Source organism: Taeniopygia guttata, chromosome 12 (genome assembly GCF_048771995.1).
Source record: "Taeniopygia guttata chromosome 12, bTaeGut7.mat, whole genome shotgun sequence".
Lineage (NCBI taxonomy): Eukaryota > Metazoa > Chordata > Aves > Passeriformes > Estrildidae > Taeniopygia > Taeniopygia guttata.
In genome coordinates this window covers 19,160,884-19,187,419 of record NC_133037.1, presented here as the reverse complement: position 1 = coordinate 19,187,419, position 26,536 = coordinate 19,160,884, and the positions used below count along the sequence as shown (strand labels likewise).

At 44.8% G+C, this 26,536-nt stretch overlaps 1 protein-coding gene across 15 annotated transcripts in view; it reads left to right on the top strand.

Moving 5' to 3' along the window:
- The window catches only part of IQSEC1 (IQ motif and Sec7 domain ArfGEF 1), a 282,649-nt gene that overhangs the window by 96,511 nt on the left and 159,602 nt on the right, over positions 1-26,536 (top strand). Inside the window, exon 1 of one of the 15 annotated variants that reach the window (XM_030282974.4) lies at positions 17,547-18,195. The exons of 12 other annotated variants lie outside the window; for them this stretch is intronic. In XM_030282974.4, coding sequence (XP_030138834.3) covers positions 18,173-18,195 — 23 coding nt within the window. In that variant the 5' untranslated portion in view covers positions 17,547-18,172. Of the gene's footprint in view, positions 1-17,546; positions 18,288-26,536 lie in introns of those variants that run through there. 2 more of the 15 variants (XM_030282980.4, XM_072934953.1) reach the window with 2 other exon arrangements.

Sequence of the window (26,536 nt, the reverse complement as noted above, 5' to 3'; positions counted from 1 at the left end):
GCTCTGTCCTTGTTGGCTCCGGCTGGAAATGAGCAGGAGGAGCTGAGTGGGTCTGGCCCCATCTTCCTTCCCCAGGGCTGGCCTGTGGTTTCCCCAATCCTGCTGCTGTTTTATTAATTCCCCTGGCACATGGAGCAGGGATCTCTTCTGAAGGCAGACATTGCCCTCTCCTGGATCCTGAACGAACCGTGGCAAACGTGGGAAATGCCATCCCCAAAATCCATCATCTGTCTGCCCTGCCTGCATCATTTTTCAGCTTTGACCAACCACAGGAATTTAATAGAACGTGTCTATTAAATCGTTCTGTTTTGGGGCGACAGAACGATTTAATTCAAAGCGTTGTCTTAACAAAACTCCTCAAACAAGGGCCTCATCTGCTGACTCACCAGCAGGGTTATTTTTAATGGAGTGGTGCTTCAAGCAGCGTTGTTTTTAGCAGAAAACAATCTGCTCATCTGCCTCCCTTCAGCAGATGCTTCGTGTGAGAGAATACTCAACTTATTAAAAGTTTAATGGGATCCTTGGGATCGTGGAGCATATGCACACTATAAATACCCTTCCGTTAAACAGGCTGGGCTTTGAAGCCTAACATTTGGATGTTTTGCTGAATATCTAGCTTTGTTTTTTAGAATGAACTTTACGTAGTGGACTAAAATATTTTCTATAGATTGTGTTAAGATCTCTTTCTGTGGGGGAAGAAAAAATCTGCTATAGGTAAGAGAAGCGTTTAGAAGATAATGACGATATTGCTCTGAAACATCTATTATTGAAACCTGCCAGGTTGTTTAACTGCTGAAGAACATGGGCTTGGTGAATAGCCTTCAATCAGCAGCTGAATAAAAGAACTGCTTTAACAGCAGCTTTTTGTACTGAAAAGGGGGGAAATGGCACTTCAGCAGTTCCCTGAGTCTCCTGAGAAGCTGTGTCTGTTTTGTTCAGGATCTCTGGTACCAGGGATAGAAGTTTATTCTGATGCAGTGGGATCTCACTGGTTTGCTCCATTCTGGTTTGAAAATACATGACATTTTCATATTCTCTTAAGTAGTGCAAAGTGAGTACTTGTAAAAACCTCCACAGGCACTTTGGTATGGGAATTGCTTCTGTTAGAACAAAATGCTTCCACATCTGATCCTACTCCAAACAGCAGCAGAAGGGAGGGTGGGAGTAGAGTGGAAGCAATAAACACCTTCATAACCACATTTCTAATTCTGAGACCACCAAAAATAACCAAATTGAGGACATGGTGTCTTTGTGCTGGACATCTCTAAGCTATTAAAAAATGAAACAAAAGAAAACAACAAAAACCAAACAAACCCAAAGCTGAACTCCAAAACCTTCTACCTTTGCATCCAGATAAATTTTATGTGTATTCTATTTGCTGCAAACCTCTCTCCTTGCACCATCCATCTGCAGGGACTGCACCTCCTAAAGGCGGGATTTTTGGCCAGCCAGTTGCAGTACCATCATGCTGAATTTCTCTGTATCTAGACAACTCATTCACCTCCTTGTCTCTGAGGTTTCATAGTTTTATGTACAGCAATTCTTTCTAAAATGGAGTCACAGATTTTTATTAACCTCTTATAGCAAGGATCATCATGAATGGATTATATGAGCTGAGATATTGCCACTGAAAACTTTTAAACTTTGCCCTAAATTCTACATTTAAGTTATTTAATATGTTCACCAGACCCTTAAGATTTAGACAGACACACACTTTGCAACTAGTTTTTATTTAGAAGCTAATTTTTAAACTGCATTTTTGCCATTTACAGGTGTTATTTTCATCTAGAAAGTGATCCCATACGAGTTATAACAGGTTCCGCTTTTTGCTTGTTTGTTTGTCAGAATGCTTTGTAACCCCATGCAGGGAAATACTGTTACCATCAACTTTTTAAATCAGTCTGGGCTGTGGTATTTTGGGGTGGAAAGCACTGAAGAAAGGATGAGCTCCTGCCTAAAGCTTGATCCTTTTCATCGTTTTGTGTTTGTTTAAAAATTCCCATTTTGTTTGTTTTGGTTTTGCACCTTTCCTGCCTCCAAGAAGTTAGGCTAGAGGTAGATCCTAAACCAGCTCTGGTGCTGGTAAGAGATTGTATTCCCAAAATAAGGGTTCTGGGCAATAGCTGCTTGAAGAGTGGAAACAGTTGAAGCTCTGAAGATTTATCTAAAGTCATCCAAACACACATCAGCAGCTGTGGCCCTGAGGAAGGAAAGGCACATCTCATGTTAAAAGAAATGCTGAATTAAGTTCTGGCTCACGGCTGGGTGTGACCGTGAGATGCTCGTGGTGCTGGGGAGCGCCGAGCCGGGATCCTGTGCAGGGCCCTGAGCACAAATGTTTAATTGCAGCGAGGCAGCTCTCGTTGCAGTGAGTCAGGCTGCTATAAATACCCCAGCCCAGGCAGACTTGTGCCATACTGTGTCAGTGTCTGCAGGCAGCGCGGGTGAGAACTGACTCATATTCGTGACTCACGGCAGGGCTCGGCAGCATCCATCTGCTGGGGGCTGCTGGGGAGCAGGAGCAGGGCTCTGGCAGCAACGGGGGCTGCTGGGCTTGGGGATGCTGGGCGTGGGGGATGCTGGGCTTGGGGGATGCTGGGCATGGGGGATGCTGGGCGTGGGGGATGCTGGGCTTGGGGGATGCTGGGCATGGGGGATGCTGGGCTTGGGGGATGCTGGGCTTGGGGGATGCTGGGCATGGGGGATGCTGGGCTTGGGGGATGCTGGGCTTGGGGGATGCTGGGCTTGGGGATGCTGGGCTTGGGGGATGCTGGGCTTGGGGGATGCTGGGCGTGGGGGATGCTGGGCTTGGGGGATGCTGGGCCTTTTCGGGAGCAGGGGATGCTCTGTTTCTCTGGGAGCAGGGGAAGCTGTAGTTTTGAGGATGCTGGGGTTTGTCAGAACAGGGGATACTCTGGTTTTTTTGGAGTAGGGGAAGCTGTGGTTTTTTTGGAGCAGAGGATCCTGTGGTTTTTCAGAGCAGGGGATACTCTGGTTTTTTTGGAGCAGGGGAAGCTGTAGTTTTGAGGATGCTGGGGTTTGTCAGAACAGGGGATACTCTGGTTTTTTTGGAGCAGGGGATGCTGTGGTTTTTTTGGAGCAGAGGATCCTGTGGTTTTTCAGAGCAGGGGATACTCTGTTTCTCTGGGAGCAGGGGATGCTGTGGTTTTGAGGATGCTGGGGTTTGTCAGGACAGGGTATGCTCTGTTTTTCTGGGAGCAGGGGATGGATGCTGTGGTCTGTCAGGAGCAGGGGATGGTCTGGTTTTTTTGGGAGCAGGGGATGCTCTGGTTTTTTTGGAGCGGGGGATGCTCTGGTTTTGAGGATGCTGGGGTTTGTCAGAACAGGGGATACTCTGGTTTTTTTGGAGTAGGGGATGCTGTGGTTTTTCAGAGCAGGGGATACTCTGTTTTTTTGGAGCAGGGGATGCTCTGTTTCTCTGGGAGCAGAGGAAGCTGTGGTTTTGAGGATGCTGGGGTTTGTCAGGACAGGGGATGCTTTGTTTTTTTGGAGCAGGGGATGCTGTGGGGTTTTTTTTTTGGAGCAGGGGTTGCTGTGGTTTTGAGGATGCTGGGGTTTGTCAGGACAGGGGATGCTCTGTTTTTCTGGGAGCAGGGGATGCTGTGGGTGTTTTTTTTGGTTTGTTGGAGCAGGGGATGCTTTGGTTTTTTTGGGAGCAGGGGATGCTGTGGTTTTGAGGATGCTGGGGTTTGTCAGGAGCAGAGAATGCTGGGGTTTGTCAGGAGCAGGGAATTCTCTGATTTGTTGAGAGCAGGGGATGTTGTGGTTTTGAGGATGCTGGGGTTTATCTGCAGCAGAGATAATTTCTGAGCCCGTTTTTGTCCTCACTGTGAGTAGTTCTGTGGCCATTTGGCCCTTCCTGAGGTGCTGAACTCATCCCTTCACTTGCTGCAGGAAGAATTAGGGTTCAAATCAATCCTCCTGAGAGGAGGAACTGGGGCTTCCCTGGGCATCCCTGGGCCTGTGGTGCCTCAGAGTTGCCCCAGCCAGCAGTTTTGTTTTCCCACCACAGCAGTTCCTGTTACAGCTATGAGCTGATTCTTCTTGGATTGTGGCAAAGCAGAGCCATGGCACTTTGAATAATTTTGCATTTTGTGCAGACCCGCTCCCTCAACAAAAATGTATATTACTGCAACATGACTATTCCTGGAACACACATGGCCCTGGATTAGAATGCAGCCCTCTCTTTTTCCCACTTTATTGTTACGGAATAACAATAGCACTACAGGGAGTTCCAAGACTTATTTCACATACACTAACCTTCAGTTTAAATTAAAGACTAAAATCTGAACCACCTATATTAATAACTTGCCTCCATTCTATTTTTATTTTTAAAGCCTCCTTTATATCCGTGCCTCTAATTATACATTCTGGAGAAGCTCCCCAGCCTGGTAATGAAGTGTTCACCAGACATTGAGAAAGCAGAGATCAGCTCAGAGCTGCTGGCAAGTCTGTTGTGCTCTGCTTACAGGGGATGATTCACTCTTGGCATTTAAGTTTCCTCATTTGCCAAAACCAGCCTTGCCCAAGCTCAAGCAGGCAGAACGTTCAGTAGCTGCATCAGGTTTGATGGCACTGCTTTTATTTCTCCTTTTGCCTTTCTTCCCCAAACTGACCAGCTTGTACCTTCTGCCAGAGTGGGTGGCTGTGCTTCAGACAGCGTTCAGCTCCCCTTTTGGTCTCACTGAGGAAAACCTGCTGTGGTTAAGGGAGGCTGGATGGATGGATGGATTGCTTGGAAATTTAGTCACAACCCCAACAAGTTTTTTCCCATGAAAGATAGAAAAGATCTCATGATAGATCACTAAGGAAATCACAGTATCATTAAGGTTGGAAAAAACCTCTAGGATCAAGTTCAACCATTAATCCAAAATACTTACACTAAGCCAGGGTTTGAGTAGTGAGGCTTTGGACTCTGCACCAAACACTCAAGAAAGCCTCTCTTGCCTGCAAGAGCTTGGGTTTGAGTCTTTAGGTTTAGATATTCAGCTATTTGCTTAAAAAATAAAAAATTCCTGTATTACCTATGTCTATTAAATCCAAACTGGGCTGAGAAGCTTTTCAAATACAATGCATTCATTGTGCCTAACCATTGGCACCATTGACCCCATTGGCCTTGGCTGATGAAACTTTCTTTCCGTGTTTCCTTGTGATTTTGTGTCCCAGTTTGTGCAGCCCCCTCAGAGGAAGGGCATGCAGGGCTGATTTAAAAGGAGAACCCCACTCCTCCTCCTTTGCCATCCCTCTCAAGGCACGACCTTCAGCCCTCCCCCTCTGCTTTAGCACTGAACAGGACTTTTTGTGGGATTTCTCATCCTGCTGAGCTGCCCCGGGAGCTGCCGCCTTTGTTCTGCCCATGGATTTCCCCCAGCAGCCTTAGGAAATGCTGATTTTGTCCTATATAAGCAAGCCACATGTACCTTTGTGATCTGCCTCAGCGCTGCAAGATTTAGACTGTCTTGCAGACATTAAAAGTCCTTTGAGTTGAACATTCCCCCCCTAAGTGTGTCAGCTCTCAGTTTGGGCCCATCCAAAGGCACAGGAATGTGCTTCTCTCACAAACCCAGCAGCCTAGAAGGCCACAGCTCCACTTTGTTATCTGAAATATAAGGCTAAACATGAGGAATTAATTTCTTTTTTGTTTTCTCCATTAGTTTTTAGGCATAAAGAAAAACTATCACTAAGAAATAGCTTTTTGATGAGGCTGAGGGGTCAGCAACCAGCTGGATAGTCCATTATAATTCTATTAGCATTGTCAGAAAACTACTGCTGGTTGGTCTGATATATTTGCAGTTAGTTCTAGATTTTAATTTTGATTGCATTTTAAGTTAGGCTAAAATTAGTATTTTTCTGAAGCAAACCTTACAAGAAAGATCTAGTTTATTATTTAGTAAATTGGAATCCAATGAACTTTTCTTCCAGCAACAAAACTATTCTTTCAAACATCATTAAATACATTTTTAAAAAGAAAAAACCCTGCCCCACTGTGGCTGGTGGAGCTGGGATTATTAGGGATGATTTTCTGGAGTTCAGCTGAAATCCCCCAGCTCTGCAAACAGCAGATTTACCTGCTGCAGCTCTGAGCTGCCTCCAGTGCCATCTGTCTGCCTCTTGCCCGGTGGCAGTGGCACATTGCCCTGCTCGCCGTGCCCAGGGCAGCGCTGAGAACCCCAGACATATCCATGTCTGCACCTTACATCCCAATAACCTGCTTGGTGAAGTTTCTCTCAGCATTTTTATTAAGGCAATCATCCTTCTCCTGTGAGGGAGAAAAACATTGAATCTGCCATGAAATACAGTTTTGTTGGGTCTTTTCTTTGCAAATAGCAACTGTGTGGGGCAAGGCTCTCAAAAGAGGATTTTAGAGAGAGAATGGGAAGCAGGCATTCACCCTCTCCTGGAATCACAGCTATTGAGCTCAAAGTGAGGCCGTTTGAGAAAATAGAATTTTTCTTTTTTCTTGTAAAGTGGAGTAGAACTTGTAATGCTCTGCCCCAGAAGGTGCTTGATACTGAGTCCATTCAGATTGCAAAGAGTCATGGATGAAAAATGCACCCAGGCTTATTGACCTCTAAGGTGCTCCTGTGGCTGGGGACTCACTGAGCTGTAAGTTCTTGGACACAGGAAAGTATCAGAATATGATTAAATTGCAGAATTGTCCATTGTAAGTGGCCTTGGGCAGCATCTCCTCCAGCCTGGTGCTCACAGCCAGATCAGCCTGGAGCTGGAGCAGTTTGCTCAGGGCTGTCCAGGGAGATCTTGAAAACCCCAGAGCTGAAGGTTTCACAACTGCCCTGGGGCCCTCTTCAAGTGCTTTGTCATCCTCAGAGGGAAAAAAGGACTTTTTAGTTAGGAATTCCCTGTCCCTGCCTGGCCTCTGTCCCATTGCCATCCTCAGTCACCTGTCTCAGGTACCCCAAAGCTGCTGCTGCCTCCAGGCCAAACAGCCCCAATTCCCTTCCTTCTGTCCCATTCCCTGGGGGGTCTGTGAGAGGTGGGGTATGCTGGACAAAACTGGCCTTGTCAAGAGTGAGATCTCCTCAGGAATTGCATGTTTTTTTTAAAAATTTAAAGTTCTTGCTGGGATTTGTGTGTATGTTTTTGGTGGTTTGGTTTTGTTGTGGTTTTTTTTTTTTGTTTGGTTTTTTTTTTACTTTTTTTTTTGTGTGTGTGTGTGTGTGGAGTTGGGGGTGGGTTTTTTTTTTTGTTTTTGTTGGGGTTTTTTGTTTGTTTGTTTGTTTTTTGTTTGTTTTTTTTTCCTGGTTGGTTGTTTTAATAATAGATGATGAAGTTGAGTACCGTCTGATATTTTGTACATGGATTTTCAAATCGCCAAACTGAAGTGTGTCCCCATGGTATGGTTCCTGCTAAGGGAACCTGCTCTGGAGATCCACGACACAAATATGCAACAAATTTGTTTCATAACCTGCTGTTCTATTTTCAGATATTTGCATGGGAAAGAGACTAATTGCTTTAGACAAACTGCTGTTCAAGAAGCTTATGGTTAAAATTCATTATAATATTTCTATGGTTTCTACTCCTATAGAATTGTGCACTCTATGTAAGAATTGCTTTGAAAGTGTTTTTATTTTGAATTTCATGACAAGTAGAATAAACATCACAGTAATATATTCTAATTGTGTTATTAATTATGCACTAAAAGTTCTGATATGTACACCAAACTCAAAATTTCATATGCACTTTATATTTAATTCCCAAAATCCCTTCTTGTAGTATGCACTATTGGTAGCTGCTTTCTGTGGAGGAGAATTGAAATGGGATAAACACACAGGACTGCTCCTGTATTAATTATTCTGGCATAGTATCAGAATTTCTGGCATTGTTTCAAACCATTTCTGCATATAAAAGAATAATAACAGAAAGTTCCATGACTCGACGCTGTACCTGCAAACTTTTCAAGATGCTGCCCTTGGCTGAACTGCTCAATATCTCAAATTTCAGTTTGAAACAGGAACATCTGCTACAGCTCTCCCTTTTCTGGGGATTTAACAACAGAGGCTTGTTGGGAACTGTCCTAATTGCTTTTGTCGGTCTGGAAGGTCATTTAAATTGCTTAAATGTGTTTTTAGTATGTATAACCAAAGAGGGCTGTGCAGCTGTGGATAAAGAAAAGATGCAATAGCTGATGTGTTGAAGAAAGCTGTGTGCAGAGGTTTTTAGGATTATTCTGGAGGATCCCTGCGTTCCCAAGGTCAGCAGGTCCCAGCGCTGCCACGAGCCCGAGCGGGGCTGGCGTCCAGCAGCTCTGGATGAGGAGCAGCTGCTGGCCAGCCCAGGGCTGCTGCCAGCACACAGAGCTGGCACAGGGCACTCGAGGGGGTTTTGTGTCTGTGAGAGTGTTCTGAGCTGCTCTGGGAACCACGGAGATTCTGTGTGCAGCTGAGTGCTGCTGCCTGGCACCCCCAGCGCCGCACGCACAGGGGCTGCTCTGGGGAGGGAAATGCAGGAGCACCTGGAGAGGATGGAGAGTTGGTTTTTGATTTGCTCTTCTGTAGTTTCTGTAGTTTTCCCCGCCTCCACGCAGCCCCCCAAAGAATCTGACTTCCTTAGAGATAGGGGGCTGCGAGGGGAGGAAAACTACAGAAACTACAGGTGGAGCCCCACGTTGGGCGCCAACTGTCGTTTCTGGTGTTTTCCCCCCCTCTACGCAGCCCCCCAAAGAATCCGACTTCCTCAGAGATAGGGGGCTGTGAGGGGAGGAATACCAGGAGAGGGATAAATATCCAAAAGAGGCTCTTACCCCAGGGTGTTGGAACAGCTCTCTTTATTCTGTGGTGTCCATGGGAGAGCGGGGCAAAAGAGAGAGAACAGGAAATCTCAGGGGTCTATATAGGTTTTGGACAGGGTGGGCTCTCCTGGCTCCCCGCCAACCCCGTTGGGGCAGGAAGGAGGATCCAGGGGTTATCTTGATCAGAGTCACAGGGGCCCGGGGGAAAGGGGGGGAGAAAGGGTGCCATGAGCTCACCATAACACTCTTCTTTCACCAAAATCATCTGTCTGGGGACATTTGGGGTTGTTCAGCCTGGAGCAAAGGAGGCTCAGGGGGCACCTTGTGGCTCTGCACAGCTCCTGACAGGAGGGGACAGCCGGGGGGTCAGGCTCTGCTCCACGGGACAGGGACAGGAAGAAACGGCCTCAAATTGTCCAGTGAGAGTTCAGGTTGGATATCAGGAAACATTTCTTCACTGAGAGAGGAGTTACACGTTGGCACAGGCTGCCCAGGGTAGTGGTGGAATGCTCATCCCTGGAAGAGCTCAGGAAAGGAGCAGATGTTGCCCTGGGAGACGCGGCTTAGCAGGCATGGGGTTTTCTGGTCAAAGGTTGGACTTGATCTTGGAGGTCTCTTCCCAGCCTCCTAATTCTATATTAGAAGCTCCAGAGAATCAGCACTGACATCTACATGCTTGGTTTAGAACTAAACTTACTATTAAACTTATATTAAAATTGTTATTAAACTGAAGAGTTCTGGTGGAAAGAATTAATCCTGTTTCAGGTAGTGCTGGGAGTTGTTGTTTCCATGCAGACTTCATCCCAATCATAAAACTTGCATTGTAAAAATGAACAAAATCTGGGGAAGAGCAAAGGGAATCCTCTACCAGAGTGGGAAAACCCAAAAATATTCGAAGAGTTACCACTATCCACAGTTCTGTGTGGATGTTAGTGAATTTAAATAATTTTTTAAAAATGTATTAGTGTGTAGTGAAGCAATGCTGGTGGAAAGAAACTTTGAGAGTAAATGCCTGTATAAGCATGGGCTGTCGCTGTCTCCCCACTCCCCCTGAAGCACAGGATGAGTTCTGTGTGTGGGTCTGTGGCACGCAGGGGAAGGGACGGGGGCAGCCTGGCGTGTTGGTGAGGTGGGATATGGGGTGGGCTCTCGGGGGGAAGGTGTTTGGATGGATGTCTCAAAGCAGAGTGCTGTGGGTTTGTTTTGCAGCTCTGGGCAGCATGTGCTGAGGCACATGTTGTTTGGATTCTCGTGTTCAGCTGACTCATCTCAAACCACCCTGGCTGCAGGAGAATGCAGGGACTGAGAGCATACACTGAATATTGGTGCTTTTGAGTGTTTTAGGCAATACAAGAGGGGCTTTTTAAACTTCTGTTGTCTTGGAACTGTCAAAAAGTTCCTGTCTTAAATCTGCCACAATTCTGTAGGCTCAGCTGTGGAGCATCAGTCCCCTGGTTTTTCTGCAGGTAACAGATGAGAAGAATATTCCAGATGCTTTTCCATGTGCAGCTGCTCCAGATGTTTTCTTGCCCATCACACTCTATGAGTGTCAAGTATTGATTGACGGGGCTTTTTCTCCCAGGAAATCCCCTTTGGGTATCCCATTGCTCTCCTTCTGTAAGGTACAACTTCAGGTGCAGCCTTGCAGTGAGCTGCTCTCCTCCTGCCTGCCTCCAGCACTGAAACTCATTCCTCATCGCCCAGAGCAGCTGGGGCTGCCCCTGGATCCCTGGAAGTGTCCAAAGCCAGGCTGGAGCCACCTGGGACACTGGAAAGTGCCACTGCCCATGGTGGAACTGGATGGGCTTTAAGGTCCCTTCCAGCCCAAACCATCCTGTGATTCTGTGATTATTCCACTGAAGAGTTCTTATTTGAAATTATTGACTCGATGACCCTACATCAGCAAACAGCAGCAAACTCCATGTTTTAGGAGCTGCTGAACATTTCAGAAAATCCCTTTGCTGACCTTCCTCTAAGTTTAAAACACATTTTAAAAACAAATACAGCAAATGCATGACTTAGAGGTGTCCCTTGGGGCATGGGAAGCAGGGTACTCGAGACCTCAGCTGGGATTTCTTTACCTCATACTCATGTTCTCCTGTGAGCTTGTAGAGAATTGAAATTTCATTATAACTTCCTGCTCCAGTCAGCACTGAATCCATGGAATATCCAGCTGAGGTTTGGTTTATATTTACCCTGTGGAGAAAGGTGAAACTGGTGTCTGTATTAACATATTGACAGATTTATTGACATCAGTTTTCTTCACTCTTGCCTGTTTAATTAATAAAAATGATTTGCTGAACATCCAGCTAATAATTCTGGCACAAATATCCCAGCTAGTCTTGTTACTAAAATGGAATTTCAGCCTCTTATTGTGGAATCTGCCATGAGTCTGATTGCCAAAATAATTTAATGATCGTTAATTTGTGGGTTTTGCTTCATCTAAAATGCTTAAGCTGGATTTTATTGCAACAATTAAGAACAAAATAGTTAAAATGCTTTCACAGAAAATAAATGCAAAGGAATAATCATAAAATCCCAGCTTATTTTTATGTAGAAAAGATGAAACAAATAAATTTAATGTCAGTGTGTTATGTAAGACCCATTGAACAGCAGCTGCAGCCAGAGTTTAAAGCTAGGAATAAAATACATTATTAATGTGCACCAAGGATGTAGGAAACAGTTCTGAACTTCTTTGATCCATTTGCAGCCCAGTTGGCTGCTTTTCTGGCTTAGCTAATTGTTGGGTAAATGACTTTGTCATTCTGGGTTAGGTCAGGAAAACACATGAAAGGACAGAAAGATCTGCAGTGTCAGTGACACGTGGCATTCTGGGCTAGAGACTTCTCTTACCTCTTTGCAGTGATCAATTATGGCACTGCCCCTTCATTCCAGTGTTTGTGAAACCTCTTTGGTGGCAGATAACAGCTCCACTGAGAGGCCAGAGGATGAGCAGGCGTTAATTGCATCCTGCTGGTTAGGGTTTGTTCTGCTGCTGGCCCTTCTTTGGTGCTGTACCTGCATCACCTCCCAGCTGAAAGGTCCATGCAGGAGGATCCATCCTGCATTTTGCAGCTCCGTTCTCCAGAGGATGAAGAAATGCATCTCAACAAATGCATCTCAACAAATATTTTGTACTTCTGCAATGAATAGGGGAAGAAACCTATATCTAATTAACCCAAGCAATTAAAAATCTTTCCCAGGCTTGCAGAAGCAGGGCTGCTTCCCAAGTCCCCATTGCAGTGGGGTTTTTCAGCAGCCAGCTGCCCACTGCTCACTCGGGCCCAAAGCCCATCCTGGCTCCAGGGATCCCTGCTGCTGCTGGCACTGCCTGTGTCTGAAATAGTCCAGGCCTGGGTTTTTCCTCAATATTTTGTTCTTCAGTCATGCACAAACTGTAATTTATAGACTTCCTTTGTGTTTGTTCTCTGTTCTTGGTATTTTCACGGAATCCCAGACTGGTTTGGGTTGGAAAGGACCTTAAAGCCCATCGTGTTCCACCTCCTACCAGCCAGGGAACCAAATATCTTGGACAAAACAAATCTGTGGGATGTTTTTAAGTTTAGGACAGTTAAGGTGTTGCCCACTGAAGGGTCAGGAGTGCACTAAGGGCTTGCAGAACATGAGGGTTTAATATTTTACCTTAAAATGTACCATTTTCTTAATTGAGAGTTCTGGTTACTTTAAAGAGGTGATCCTTTCTGCAGAGTGACATGCAGAACAAAGGAGCTTGAGGAGCTTGGATGGCCAGAACAAGGCAAGACTGCACAAACCAGAGGTGCCAAAAGGGATTTTGAGAGCTGTCACATAAAATCGTAACAGAGAAGTTTTTTAAGGTGATCAATTTAATACAAAGCATTTTAGCATTTTCAGTGGAAGTTTGTGTTAGGGCTGACTGAAGGCTGCAAAATTGTTTGAATATGAGTGGGAAAGACTTTTTCAAAGGCTTCCTTTTAAAAGCAGTTGTTAAGCAGGGTGGGGGGAGATATAAATACTTGTTCTCAGCCTTGTTTTAGGAAGGTTTTTAAGAGTAGCTTAAAAGGAAGTTGTTACTTGGGGCTCAAGTAGTTTAGCAGGAAATAAATGGTGTTTTAATAGTAATGTCAGGGTAAAGTTGAAAAAGGATTTATTGTGGGTGTTAACACAGAGATTTTTCCACAACACTAACTGCTGCCAGCATTGTTTAACACTTGCAAGGGATTTTTTTGTGTATGATGAGAGACAGTAAAATTCATTCAGCAGCTACTGAAATTATGCTTAGCTGAGGCCTTGTTTTGGTCAAGGAGTAGGTTTAATAACTAATAATTTTCTAATTATATTAAGGGTGAATGGAAAGTATGTAAGATATAAGATATAATAGATAAATGCATTTAGCGTCTATACAAAGTTCAGAACATAACAGGGATAAAATTATTGCAGAGGAAATTCAACACCAGCAAATGTGTATCAACTCATCAGTAACAACCAAGCTGAAAATTAGAAGCAGCTTCCAGTGAAAGCTTTGGGGCATCTTGCGAAAATAAACAGTAGGAAAAAATGATTCAGAAGCTTCAGACAGAACTACAAACGCTCATGAGGAATATTTCAGAATTTGATTGAAAATGAAAATACTGTACTCTGGCCTGAGACATTTCTGACAGTTCTTCTACAACTGTTTACTTTTGCTTTCAGCTTCAATATTTTATCAGTGCAGCAATAGGCAGGGAATGTTCCATGGAGGGCCACACACGCCTGCAGGGAGGGGAGCACAGGGCTGGATGCTTCCCATCACATTCCAAGCATCAGCATCTCTCCTGCAGCCCTTGGGGCTCTCCCTCTGACTCAGACACATTTTGTGCATTAGAAGTACAAGTGCCCAGAGAAATGAGCAGTCTGTAATTACATAATTGGGGCTCAGGGGGCTGGAAGCAGCCTTTTTGAGGAGGGGCCAGTGGTTTGGATCCCTGTGGCAGCCTTGCTCCTCAGGAGCTGAACGGAACCTCCACAGGCACAGGATTCCAGGCATGGAGCCATGGAATGGTTTGGGCTGAAGGGACATTAAAGCCCATCCAGTCCCACCCCCTGCCATGGGCAGCTTTCACCAGGCCAAGGCACAGCTCAGTCTCAGGTGGGAGAGTGAATGTGGGGGAGTTTTTGGCCTGAAATGGAAGTTTTTCCTATAAAAATGGTCTCTCAGGGCCCACACTTGTGTGCACACCGTGGTGGCCAACTCTTTGTCCTGTGTGTGTCCACACGTGAGGGCAACGCTCATCCAGCCACTTCTGCTTTCTAAACTCAAAATAACAACGTCTGGGGGCTGTGCCAGGGCCAGGCAGGTGAAGTTTTATTTTGGGATTAGGGAGGAGGAGCTGAGCATTCATCTTGTGTGTGAGTGGATGGTCTGAGAGCTCCTGGACAGGGGCAGGGTTGTGTCCTTTGTCCCTGTGGCCTCACCCAGAATTTTAACCACAAACCGCCTTTGCTCTGGTTTTCTGTCATGAATCAATAGCTGAGCCTCTTAATCCTGCAGAGACCAACATGTTAATAATAAACATGAAAATGCAGTAACTGATAACAAATGGCTTTGCTTTTGAGTCTGTCTCAAAACCTTGAAGAGACATTCAGGCCCTCATTTGAAACAAACTGTGTTTGATATTACTCAGGTGTTTGTTTATTGCTCACAGCCATGGACAGAACAGGAATCTGAGCAGAGAAAACTGGGTTTTGGGGACAGCTAGTTCTGTGGCTGTGCAGGTCACTGATGCTGGCAGGTTATCAGTGCTCAGAGCACTCAGAACCACTGGACATTTACTGGGACAGCCTGGCTGTGCTGAGCCCCATGGAGTTCTTCCCAGGCACTTCCGTGGGATCAGAGTCCTCGTCTTTAATACTTGTAGCTTGTACAGTGGTTAGGATAACGATTTGGGCATTTTATGTCCAGTTCTTTTCACACAGGGACAGCAAGTGACTGTACAAGTGTCTTGCTGAGCTGACTTTGTAGTGCTGGCCCCGTGTCCTCAATTCTGCCCTACTTACTGCATTTTTCTGATAAAGAAAAGCCTTTTTTAGAGTTAAAAGCTAAGGCTAAACAGCCTGTGCAGTTACTAACTCCTCACTTTGTAGTATTCAATCAGTTGTGAAACATTTGAGTTCATTCTGCTAAGACACAGACGTGGGCAGACTTTATCCCACACTTACTCAATCAGCCCAATCCCATTGTTCCAGGGGAGAGCTGAGGGAGACTGAGCTTGGCTGAACCAGTGTTTAACAGAACTCATGCAAATGAGTCCATTATCTTGAATAAAACTCTGGAGTTTAGGTGAGTTTAGAGCCGGATAGTTGTTTCCTCAGTTATTTTATCCAGACACATCAAACGAAAAACAAGAGCTGAATTGAAAGCTTGTCCCAAACACAAGCAACAATGCCATGGACTGAAAAGCTTCCTATTATCCTGTCCTCCTTGAACTGGATTGATTATCATCCAGGGAGCACCTTTCTGAATACCTGCGTAAGTCATTCCTCACTTGTCACTTGACCTGTGCACTGTCAGACATCTGCAGAAACTGGAATTAAAACCAAAAGAATGCACCAAGCTGCCAGGCCTGTATATTCTCTTCTTCATGTGCTGCTGGTGATTGAGGTACTTGACCTTGCAGTAGCTTGGAAAGCTGTTTTATGGGATTCTTTATGGAATGGTGTTGTTTCTTTAGCAAGCATTTATCATTTATGTGATGTATTGGTGGCTGTGATGTGCAAGCTTAGGACGCACAAGCACCTTTTGAAATTGTATGTTTCCAGTGCTCTGTATTTGGTATCTGCTAAAAGCAAAGCAGTATTTCAATCATTATAAAGCTTCTCTGGAAGGCAAGATACCTTTAGGCTGTGCAGCAGGAAAAAAACCACTCGTCTAAATCTGTATTCCTCTGAATTACCTTAATTTTTGCAGAAGATAATTCAGCTTTCAAGGCTGACGGGTACCTGTGACCATGTCAGTGCCTCTCGGGGTGGCACATGTGTGTTCAAGGTATGGCTGCCCCAATCCAGGCCTCCAGTGTGGCACGGGGACACTTTGCTCTGGAGCCTGGCCCGTGTCATGAGCCCATGGGGGTTGGAGTTACAGGATCAAGCTCACAGGGAAGGTTTTGGGAACTGTACCAGCGCAGATACTTGGGGATGGCCACACCAGGCTGGATTCCCTGGAGCTCGCTCTGCTGGCTGAGGCAGCACCACACCAAGTGGGAATTTATGGAGTTGCGGTTTTCTTAGGATAATCCTGCTGGAGCACCTGCTGGTGCTGGATCCAAGCCTTACAGGCCATTCATGTGGGGGAATGGGCCATTTTGAGGCCTTTGCTTCCCCTCCAGTTTCTTATTGCATCCCACAGCACCAGCACATGCTGATGTGACTTGAGGGCTGTGGCTGCACTGACAATTCTACAAATTAACCATCAAATTTACTTTTGTAAACCGAAATGCACCTCTGCTGGACTGAGCCATGGAATCAGGGAGTGGTTTGGCTTGGAAGGGACCTTAAAATCACCATGTTTCACCCCCTGCCATGGCAGGGGCACCTCCCATTGTCCCAGGCTGCTCCAGCCTGTCCAGCCTGGCCTTGGGCACTGCCAGGGATCCAGGGGCAGCCACAGCTGCTCTGGGCACCTGTGCCAGGGCTGCCCACCCTCCCAGGGAACAATTCCTTCCTAATATCCATCCCTCCCTACTCTCTGTCAGAGTGAAGCCGTTCCCCTTTGTCCTGTTGCTCCAGGACCTTTAAAATCATTCAACTTCCTTTTTGCCTCCTTCAGGTACAGCGAGGCTGCAATTAGGTCACCCTAGTTCATTTGCAAATTGGTTTGGACCAAAGATCTCCTGCCTCCCCCATTTTTTATTTTTGTTTTTAAAGTTTTGCAGCATCTTTGGCAGTTCCTGCTCCCCTTGAGCCCTGGGAGCTGTGTAGGTGCATCAGTAGGATTTGGCTGCCCGCTGCCCCCTGTCCCTCTGGAATTGGGACAACTGGCCACGGAGCTGATCACTTGACCATGGCAAATGAGCTGCCCTCATCAGTGTGCTCTGGTGTATATTTAGCTTAATAATGTGAGCAGATGGTCATTACATTGATTCATGAAGGAAGGGAGGAAACTTGGCTTGGGAGCATCAAGGCTGAGTGCTGAGCATCGGAGCTGGGCAGGATGCAGGGCAGGGGAGGAGCAAAGCACATTTTTGTACTCTGTGGGGTCTGTTGGTTTGCTTTTCTCTTTTACAAAGTACCACCAAATAAAATCAACTAGAAGTGACTCATCAGGCCTGTAGAAAGGATCATTTCCCTGGAGAGGAGGCTCGTGGAGCACAAGCAGGATGGTGCTGAAGTGTTTGCACCTCTGGTGGTGCTAAAAGGAGGGGAGATGGGGAGGCAGTCGCCTGTAGAGTTATGAAACTTCTCACTCTGCTGTTGCTATTAAAGATGACAGCTCTTCTGCAGGCAAAAGGTAACACTGGAGTAGTAATTCTTCAGTAATTTTTTTTTTTTTTTTTGCAAAGAGCAACTTTGTTTAAATCTCTTCCCATTTAGTAGGATTTAACTAGAGATTCAAGCAGGAAGATAATTGTATAAAATATTCAGCCACTCTCCTCATTAGCCAAACTGGGAAGTTCACAAATCCCCAACCTGCAGCAGCTCAGCAGCTCTCAGGAACAGCTTGATTTGCTTCTTAATTCTGCAATTTTCACAGGAGAAATGCTGTATACAGAGGAATATCCTCTTAAGCAAGAGCCTAATCTCATGTTTAGGTTGCTGTTTCTCCTGGTTGCTGATTAGCTTAGCTGTCTTATTAGTTTATGTCATAGTATGTGACTATAAATTGACTTTGCAGTGAGGAGGGAATACGTTCGTCTTCACAGATGCTGCTGTTTCCATGGAGATAAAAGGACCAATGGCCTTTTCTTGGTTTGGACTGTACTACAGTGAGCAGGCAGAGATGGTGCATTCAAAAATGCAACATTTGGTGCTTTGATATTTCCATCTAAATAGCAAATGAGAAAGCATATTGTTCCTTCTTGGTGATGAAGTTGAATAATAAATACAGCTTTGGGACATTTTCTGGAAGCAGAAAGCGAACCCACCAGGAATGTGAGGACAGCGTGGCTGGTTTATGCTTGCTAAACCTCCTCTCTGGGAAAAACCTTTTGGCTTCGCAAAATATAACCCTGTAGAGCCTTTGGGTTTATCTGATGCAGTGTTTGATGCTGGTTACATCACCAGCTTACTTATCCGTGATGTTCCACCGTGGCTGAGCCTGAATGAGCATGCAGAAGCTGTGAATGTGATTTTTTTTTTTTACTTTATTCTTTTTCCTTGAGAAAGAGCTTTTCTACCTCAGATTACGTGAAAGAAAATATAAATTCCAAGGCCACCCCCCATTCAAGGATGGCTTGCAGGAGGTGTTATTTGTGAGTACCTTTTCCTTCTTCATCTGTCGTCACGTCTCTGATTTCTGTGTTGAGGATTCCAGAAGTGGGAGTAGTGATCAGTTTATTGTTGGGTAGGTTTCTTTCCACGAACCATTTTTACGGTGTTACCTTTTTTGGCAGATGAATGCTCTGTATATTAAATGTGTTTAGATGATGGTGATGATTGTGCATATGAGCATTTAAAAATACAGCGTAATAAAGTGAGTAGTCTGTGTTTAGCAGGGAAAAAAAAAGAGGAAACTCTTCACTTTGCATCCAAGCAGCAATGCAGGGTGCTAGGAATTCTGTCTGTGATGAGTCAATGATCTCTCTTCCATTTTGTTGGAATGCTTTGTCATATTAAAGTGCAATCTGTCTTTTCAGTACAGAAATGCAAACAGCAGGATGTGCAGTGCAGCCTTGAGCAGCGTCATATCGAGGAGGCAAAATTCCCTGTGGTTCTGTTGGTACCTTTATGCTGATCAAAACATAAAGGTGCATTCATTGATTATTATTCCCTGCAGTTTCTGAAGGGTTAATGTCAGACACAGGAGCTGATTCTCTGGGGGCTGAGGAGCCCCTGGTGGGAGCTGAGCCCATGGCTTGGGGCTCAGAACTCAGGAGGACCTTGCTGGGATGGATGGAACACACAGGTGGTTCGCTCCAAAATGGGCACAAACCAGGCAGGAATGGATGGAACACACAGGGTTTGCTCCAAAATGGGCACAAACCAGGCAGGAATGGATGGAACACACAGGGTTTGCTCCAAAATGGGCACAGACAGGGAGGGGTGGATGGAACACACAGGGTTTGCTCCAAAATGGGCACAGACAGGGAGGGGTGGATGGGACACACAGGGTTTGCTCCAAAATGGGCACAAACCAGGCAGGGATGGACCCTTGATTTGTCCTCACTCCCAGTCCAGAGGCTTGGAGTGAGGACTCTCTGTTTGCAGTTCTGAACCCTGGTTAACCATCTGCTGACTTTAGGGTTAAATTTGGGGTTTCCAGAGGATCCTGCATTAAACACATGCACTTGTCATCCCTGGCCTTTTCCAGTTATTTTAGCAGTGCCTCTTAGCGCCCTGATTTGAGTAAATCTGCTCCACGTTCAGCAGCACCATCCACACACAGGCAGAGTAAATAAAACCATTCAAACCCAGGCTCCTCAAATACAATAACAGAAGAATATCAGTATCTGTTCAAAAAGTTTTCTTTAGCTTTTTGTGTTGTGCTGAATGGGTGGATGGTTAAGTTGAAATGTTCTAAAATCAAAATAAATGTGTAGCCTTTTGTAGGAAGTCGAAATAAGTAAACTTGGAGAACAGGTTGCAGCCTTTCAGGTATGCATGGATCAGCTTGAAACATCCTGCTGTTTGTTTATCCATGGGAGAATAGTTCTGGTTGTGTTGGACTCCATTTTAATTTGGGTCCTGGGATTTGGGGATTCTGTAACTCTCAGCAGGGAATGGGTTTCACAGAGTGCTTACCATGTGGGGGTAAGGGATATTTAATCCCTGTATGTTGCTGTCTTTCACAGTGAGGTTGCAGTCTTATTTACAGACCCATCTTGTGCAGGATTTTCCTGTTTTGCTGCTTACACCTTTGGTATCTTCTACCCACCTCAGCACGTTGCTGTAGAAAACAAGATGTGGATTCTGCCTCCTGCTATAATTCTGTGCTTTAATTCCCATGTAAGAGAGCTGATGCTGATTGTTGGAAAGAGGAAAATGTAAGCTGGGAATTTTTTTTAAGAACTCAAGAGCACATGTAAATAGAAAATCTTCATGTTCTTTAAAACTAATGGGTTCTCAATACTGAAAATGTATATTAAACTGTTATACACCAGTTCTTCAATGCTTGAGTAAGTTTTCAGATGAAACCTTACATATAATGACTCTGTCAGTGTTCTTGTAATATATATATGTGCCAAAGATCTTTACCATTGAAAGTATCTTAAAAAAGATAAAAATATCTTTTCATCCTAAAGTGTAGAAAGGCTGGTTGTTGCTGTTCTAAGAAAAGCTGAACAACAGTGTCACACTACTTGGATTAGTGAACGCATTTTTTTCAGCTGCTGCACTGAATAGAACATATGTCACTGGAGCATTGTTTTAAGTAACAGGATTTGCCTTGCTGTAAATCTCTCATGCTGTATCTGGGTAATTTCATTCTTTGTACTTTGCTCTTTTGCCTCTTTCATCAGCTGCAAATCCAATATGTATAACTGGCACTGCTCAGCTTTGAGTTTGCTGTGGTTATTGCTCTGTGAGATTATAAATGTGGCTGTGTTCTATAATGGGAGTTGTAGTTTCTTGATGATTTCTGGGAACTGATTTAATGATATGGGACATACAGAAAAGGTGTGGTGAATATATCCACTCTGATTTAATCTAAAAGATATTTTCCTTCTCTCATGTCTCTTTGCTCTTAATTTCTGGGTTTGGACTGTGTGGGTTTTTTTCTACAGATTTTGACAGCTCCCAGTAAGCACAACTGACATAAGTCCATCTTATGAGTTCTGTGAATTATTCTACATCACCCTGCACCATAGATGGGGTTCTAGTTAAGACTTAAAAGGATTTTTTTCTAATTACAAGCATCTACATATTAATAGTCTTAATTAAATTCAGCCTAGTTCCAGCTAACCCAGGATTGGAGCAAACTGTGCAGGGATGCAGAAGGATCCCTCCTGCCTGTTTGTGTAGGCTGGTACTGCATTTTCATGAAATCAAAAAAAGTTTATAATAATTATTTATAATTCTCTGTAATGGTAATAAGTGTTGTGTTCTAGGATGGGACAAAATAACGGCAGTTCCTTGTTTAGTATGCTGGGCCTGTTGTGGTTCCATTCTCCCAGGAGATGATAATTATTTACAGGCCCTTTGATGGAGGAGAGGACAGTGAGAGTGTGCCTGATGATTCCATTGAAAAATCCAGCTGTGGGCACTTGAGTTGGGAATACACAAAGGGAAGCATTATTCCAGACAAGAACTCCCAGTCTGCATTTCTGCTGTGCTGTGTACAAATGCTGCTATTCAGACAACCAGATTTGATGAATTCTGGAACAAAATTCAGTGCTCTGTACTCTGGACTGTGTGTGCTGCTCGTTTGGAACTGCAGCTTTTATTGAGCATCCTTGTAGCTGGTGAAAATGTCTTTCATTCCTGTGAAGAGGAAATGTAGCTCTAGAATGCTTTTAGCCAAGTTCTGACTATTGCATGGAAGGAGGGAGATGCCAGCAGAGCAGCTCTGCAGCATATGGCTGTGCTGGTTGTGATGTGTGGGTGAGTTTTTTGACTCTCACACTCTGTGCAGAGTAATTACACTGGTGTTTACCTGCCAGGAGCTGTCCTGTTGCCTCCCTGGGATTTGGTGTCCAAGAAGCTGTGCCCAAAGAGCCACCTTGGGCTCTTTGAGAGCAATCAAAGCTTTGCTCAAAGAGCAATCCCAGGCACATTCCCATCGTGCCCAGGGAATGAAGGGAGCTGTGGTTCTCCTGCAGTGTGTGGTGGTCTCTGCTGTGAACTGGAAGGTTTTTATGGATGCAAACATACAAGCAATGGCAGCATTTAATGTTGTGGGGTCGCCATCCAAAAGAGTGTGTGCCAGGAAATTAATTAATACTAAAACACTGTGAAAAAAACATAATATTGTCTGTGTGCCACCACAGCCTCTCTGTGATGTGCTTGGCTGCAGAGTGCTGGACATACAGTGGGGTGAAATGAATAGGAAAAAAGAGAAGTGCTGCTTCAAAAGCCAAAATCATACTGCCCTGTGTATTTTGGGTGAAGAACAGTAGGAATTTGTCCCTGGAAATGGGAATGTGTTGTGTGCTGAATCACCTTGAGGTGACCACAGCCACAGACAGCTGCAATCAAACTTGGGCTGGGACAATGGGAGCTACCATGAAAAGCTTCCTGCTGCTTTCCAAAAAGTCTCCTGTGGCCTGGGTCAGGGTTTTCATTCTGGAAGCCCTTCTAGCAGCTTAATAAACACGTTAATTAGCAAGCATTTAGCTGGAGTTGATGTGAGTCACTATTATTATGACTTTTACTGTTCATCACCTCTTTGGGTATCATTTGATTACATTTCAGATGTTGTTCCTCATGAAAGTAATGGTTGGATTTATTAAACAAGAACAGAACAGACTTTATTAGTTTCTAACTCTAGTATTTTCTAATCTCAGCTGTTGCCATAACTCCGGATGGACGTGAGAAAGAAAATTCCAACTTGTAAAATGATGTTACTCTTCAACAGGATAAAACACTGGGAAATGTAAATATTCCTTTTAATAGATCCAATCAAACAAACCATTCTTGGCTACCTCAGCTGACATGGAGTGAATGGGCTGAAAGAGGGGATGGATTTGTCTGCCCCTCCTGCTGTTCCTCAGCTGATTTGAGAAGGATGGGTGCACACAGGTATCCTGGACAGCAGCCTGTGCTGGGATTATTTTTTCCACATACTCATTGCAACATGCACTTTATGGAAAAATGTGCCAGAAGAAAGGGAAGAATCCTGGCAGATGGAGGGGAACAGATTGTTGTTCCAGACCAGAGGAGGAACAGTGAATGAAGTCGTGGTGCTGGGAGAGGGCAGCAGCAGAGGGCAGGGAAGGCACTGAGCAGCTCCTTTCATCAACCACTCATTAACTGCAGAAAGGCTCCTCCAGCTGTGCTCCTGCTCCCATTCCCTTCAGTCTCAGGCTTTCTGTTTGGAAGCTCTCACAGGAAGAAGCTCTCACACAGTGATGGTTCCATAATTCTGCTGAAAATTCAGCAGCAGCAGAATAAGCAAGGGTGGGTGGATGTCCTGTGCCACCCCGGTGTCCTGTGCAGGGAGAGGGGACGAGCTGCCTCCAGGCTCCCAATCCTGCCAGGAGCATCTGCTGGCTCTGAGCACATTGGGAGAGCACAGGATAACTTGCTAGAGCAAAAGCAATTCCAGGTTAATGGCGTCATGTTCTGTTCTCCCGGCTTGTTTAAAAACCAATATTGAGAAAATTGTCTGCTGAGTTCGGGAGGCTTGTTGGGGATTGCAAGAGAAAATGGAAGAAAAAATAAAAATAGTTGTGGCTTTATGTGATGACCAGTAATCGATTTCTTTTTATTTGTACATCTGAGCAGGGCTCTGAAACCGTCCGATTAAAAAGAATTGTCATTTCTGTTTGCTGATGGACAGGAGAGTGCTGTTAAAATGAGTGGAACCTGATGGCAAACAGAATGGAATTTACAGAGGGGTGAGAAGCACAGCCACAGCTGCCTGGGGTCTGTGTGCTCCGTTAGGAGCTGGGTTTCTCCTGTTCTGTGGGGGAATGAGATGTCAGAGCTTTGGGTCAGATTTGGCTCTGGTTTTACTGACTCATCTGCTCTGCCAAGAACCTCTTGCAGGGATTCACAAGGGGAAAGCTGGAAGGAACTTGGCCTGGAAGTGGGAAATGGCCAAACTTCCATGTGCACTGGGATGTTGCAGCAATGGGCCAGAAACTGAAATTACCAGCAGCAGCATTTGTCAGCTCAGTCATTTGTCTTGTGTTGGTGCTGAGGTACCTGTGCTCTCTTTGTAATCCTAAATCATCCTTTGAAGAACAGCAGCTACAGATGTGGAAACTAATCTTCACAGGGCTGAGTATCTGTGAGACTGTGAACAGGAGAAGTGATTAATTCTCCTCCGAATGATTGAAATGGATTTCTTCTGATGTCTTTAGGTGTTAAAAATTAGTAAATTAATTTTAGCTTGAATGCAAACTTGTGTAGAAGGCTGATTGCAACATATAGCTATGAAGTTTAAAAAATAATTAAAACTCCAACCAAACAAAAAAAAAAGGGGGGGGATTGGAACCATAGACATTCTCTGGTATATTACAGAAGGGTAAATGATTGCAAGTGCTGTTTTGGCAGGTGATTGAAGGCACAAAATGCCACATATGAGTCTTAAATTGCATGGGCAGATTTACCCATTGCCTTGGGGAGAACCAGTGTTAGTCAGGAGCTGCAGAGCCTGAGCCCCATCACTGTCAGGCTGGCGTGAGTCACTGAGATCTGGAGGAACCCAGAGTTCAGCTGTTGGGAATGTCAGAGCTGGGAGCAGAGCCCAGACCTTGTGTCCCTCTGTCAGTGGTGGGACAAGGGTCCTGTCCGAGGTCCAGCTGCTGTGTAGGACAGCAGGGCCCTGGTGGCTGCAGCTGAGCCCTGTCACCCGTGTCACCTCCTCTGCAGCAGTGCAGGAACCTCCTCGGCACCGCTGCGTTCCTGCTGCAGCCTGAACTCGGGGCAGGGCAGCTCCCGACCCCAGTGCTGTGCCACAGGTGTGCACAGACCAGAGCAAGAGCACTGGGAGAGCTTCCTGCTGGGAATATTCACTGGTGGGGAATTTGGGAAGGAGTTCGAGGCAGGATCTGTGAGTTGTTTGTGATCATGTAGTTTATTTTCTTATCTTCTGCATAGGCAGGAAGGGTGAGTTCAGCTCCCATCATCACAGCACGGTTCAGAAGGGCATAAGACCCTTAGTTACAAGACCTTTTAAGGAATTATTGACTAATATAACACTACTAACAAAGATATTTATGTTTTTTACCCAGTCTTTAAATCATCTTATAGACCCATACTACAATATAAACTTTCTCAACCAATCACGTTATAATACAAAACCTACAGTACTGCATTCTACGCTTCTTATTTATCTCTGTAACTACTTTATTATTTCTATATCTTAAACTCTAAAACCCTAAACTTTCCTTTACTTGACGTATCTACTTTGAACTATAAATCCACATTCTCACTTCTAACACCTAAGTTTAGAAACCTTTTCCAAGGTCTCAAATCAAATCCTGTGTTTCATTCTAAACTTTAGTTCACATACCCAAAATTCAACGAGTTCCTTACATTTCAGATTCCAACACCTTTCCTGTTCTTTTGGAGCCTGGGAAGGTCAGAGTAGGACAGATTCATGGAGCCTTGAGGGCAGAATGGTTTTGGAAGAGCCAGGAACAAGCTCTGTTCAAAAAGCTTTGTTGAGCAGAGCTGAATCCAGAGAGATTCCTTCATGTTCTTTCATATTTCACTGGTTAATTCTCTGAAGAAAGAGACATCTGTGTGGAAAAAGAACAGTGGTGGGAATGGAATCTGGAACACTCTCCTACTGATTTTCTCCATTTCCTTCTTTTGCTTCTGCTGGAAAAACCAGGTATCCCAAGGCAGGAGCAGGTTCCTCCATGTGAGACTCGAGCCCTGCACTCACAGCACTGAGTGGAGCAGCTCGTGTGGAAATCTTCTGTGCTTTTCCTGACAGAAAATCCAGCTTTGGCATGTCCTGGCTGCTTTGATATGGCCCATCAGTGTTTTCAGTGTTGTTCTCCATCTTTGTCTTGAACTTTTTGTCTTCCCAAGGTTTGGAGCTGCCCCATGGGTGCCTGTGAGGTGTCAGCAGGGATGTCCCACACTGGGGAGGTGCCTTGTGGATGGAGTTGCATCTCCAAAAGCTCAAGTACTTTACAGGAGTTAGCACCTTTAAACAGAAAATCCAACTGATCCTGGCCATGCAGTTGCTGACACAGTGTTGGCAGCAGGAATCAGAACAGACTGACCTTGTCCTTTTTCCTAAGGATTAGTAACTTACTCCTTCCTGAACAAAGCCTGACTTCTTTTTGCTTAACCACTCTGTTTGATCTCGTAAGAAAGTGACCTCACAGGATTCACTTTAAGCCTCAGGGATGCAGAAGACTCAAAATCAATCTTCTGAGACTTCTGTCAAAACACCAAGAGAAAGATGGGGGGGTTAAAAAGTGCATTTGTGTATACACACACACCCTCTGTTAACTGTCAGGTTGGATCCTCACAAATTAAGTGAGGATTTTCAATTTAACGGCTTCCTCTTCCACTCAAAGAGCTAGGGAGATATTGATTATTTTTTTATGATTTCCTAGAAGAATGCTGTGTCCTGAGAAATCTGATTAGGTGGATTTATTATGGAGGACTTGCTGTGCTGAGCCTTGTTTAATGTTTCCTGGCACAAGCACCAGGAATGCAGGGATGAGTGCTGTGTGGAGCTTAAAGGTTTTCCAAGCTTTCCTCCAGGTGTGGCCCCTTGGCTGGTTTTGTTTTAGTGAAGCAATACCAATCTAATGATCTGAGGTGCTGAAGCTCTTTGTGCTGTAAAGGATTTTTTTATTTTTTTCTGTGCTTTGAACAAATGAACAAGTTGGAACAATTAAACTGCTATTGCACAGGTCTGAATATTGCTTAAAACACGGGTGAAACTTGGGTTCTTTCACATGTTCAGGTGGTTTATTTTGCAATATGTTTGTCATTGCTGGGCTTAAAGAAAGCTTTGTGTCCATA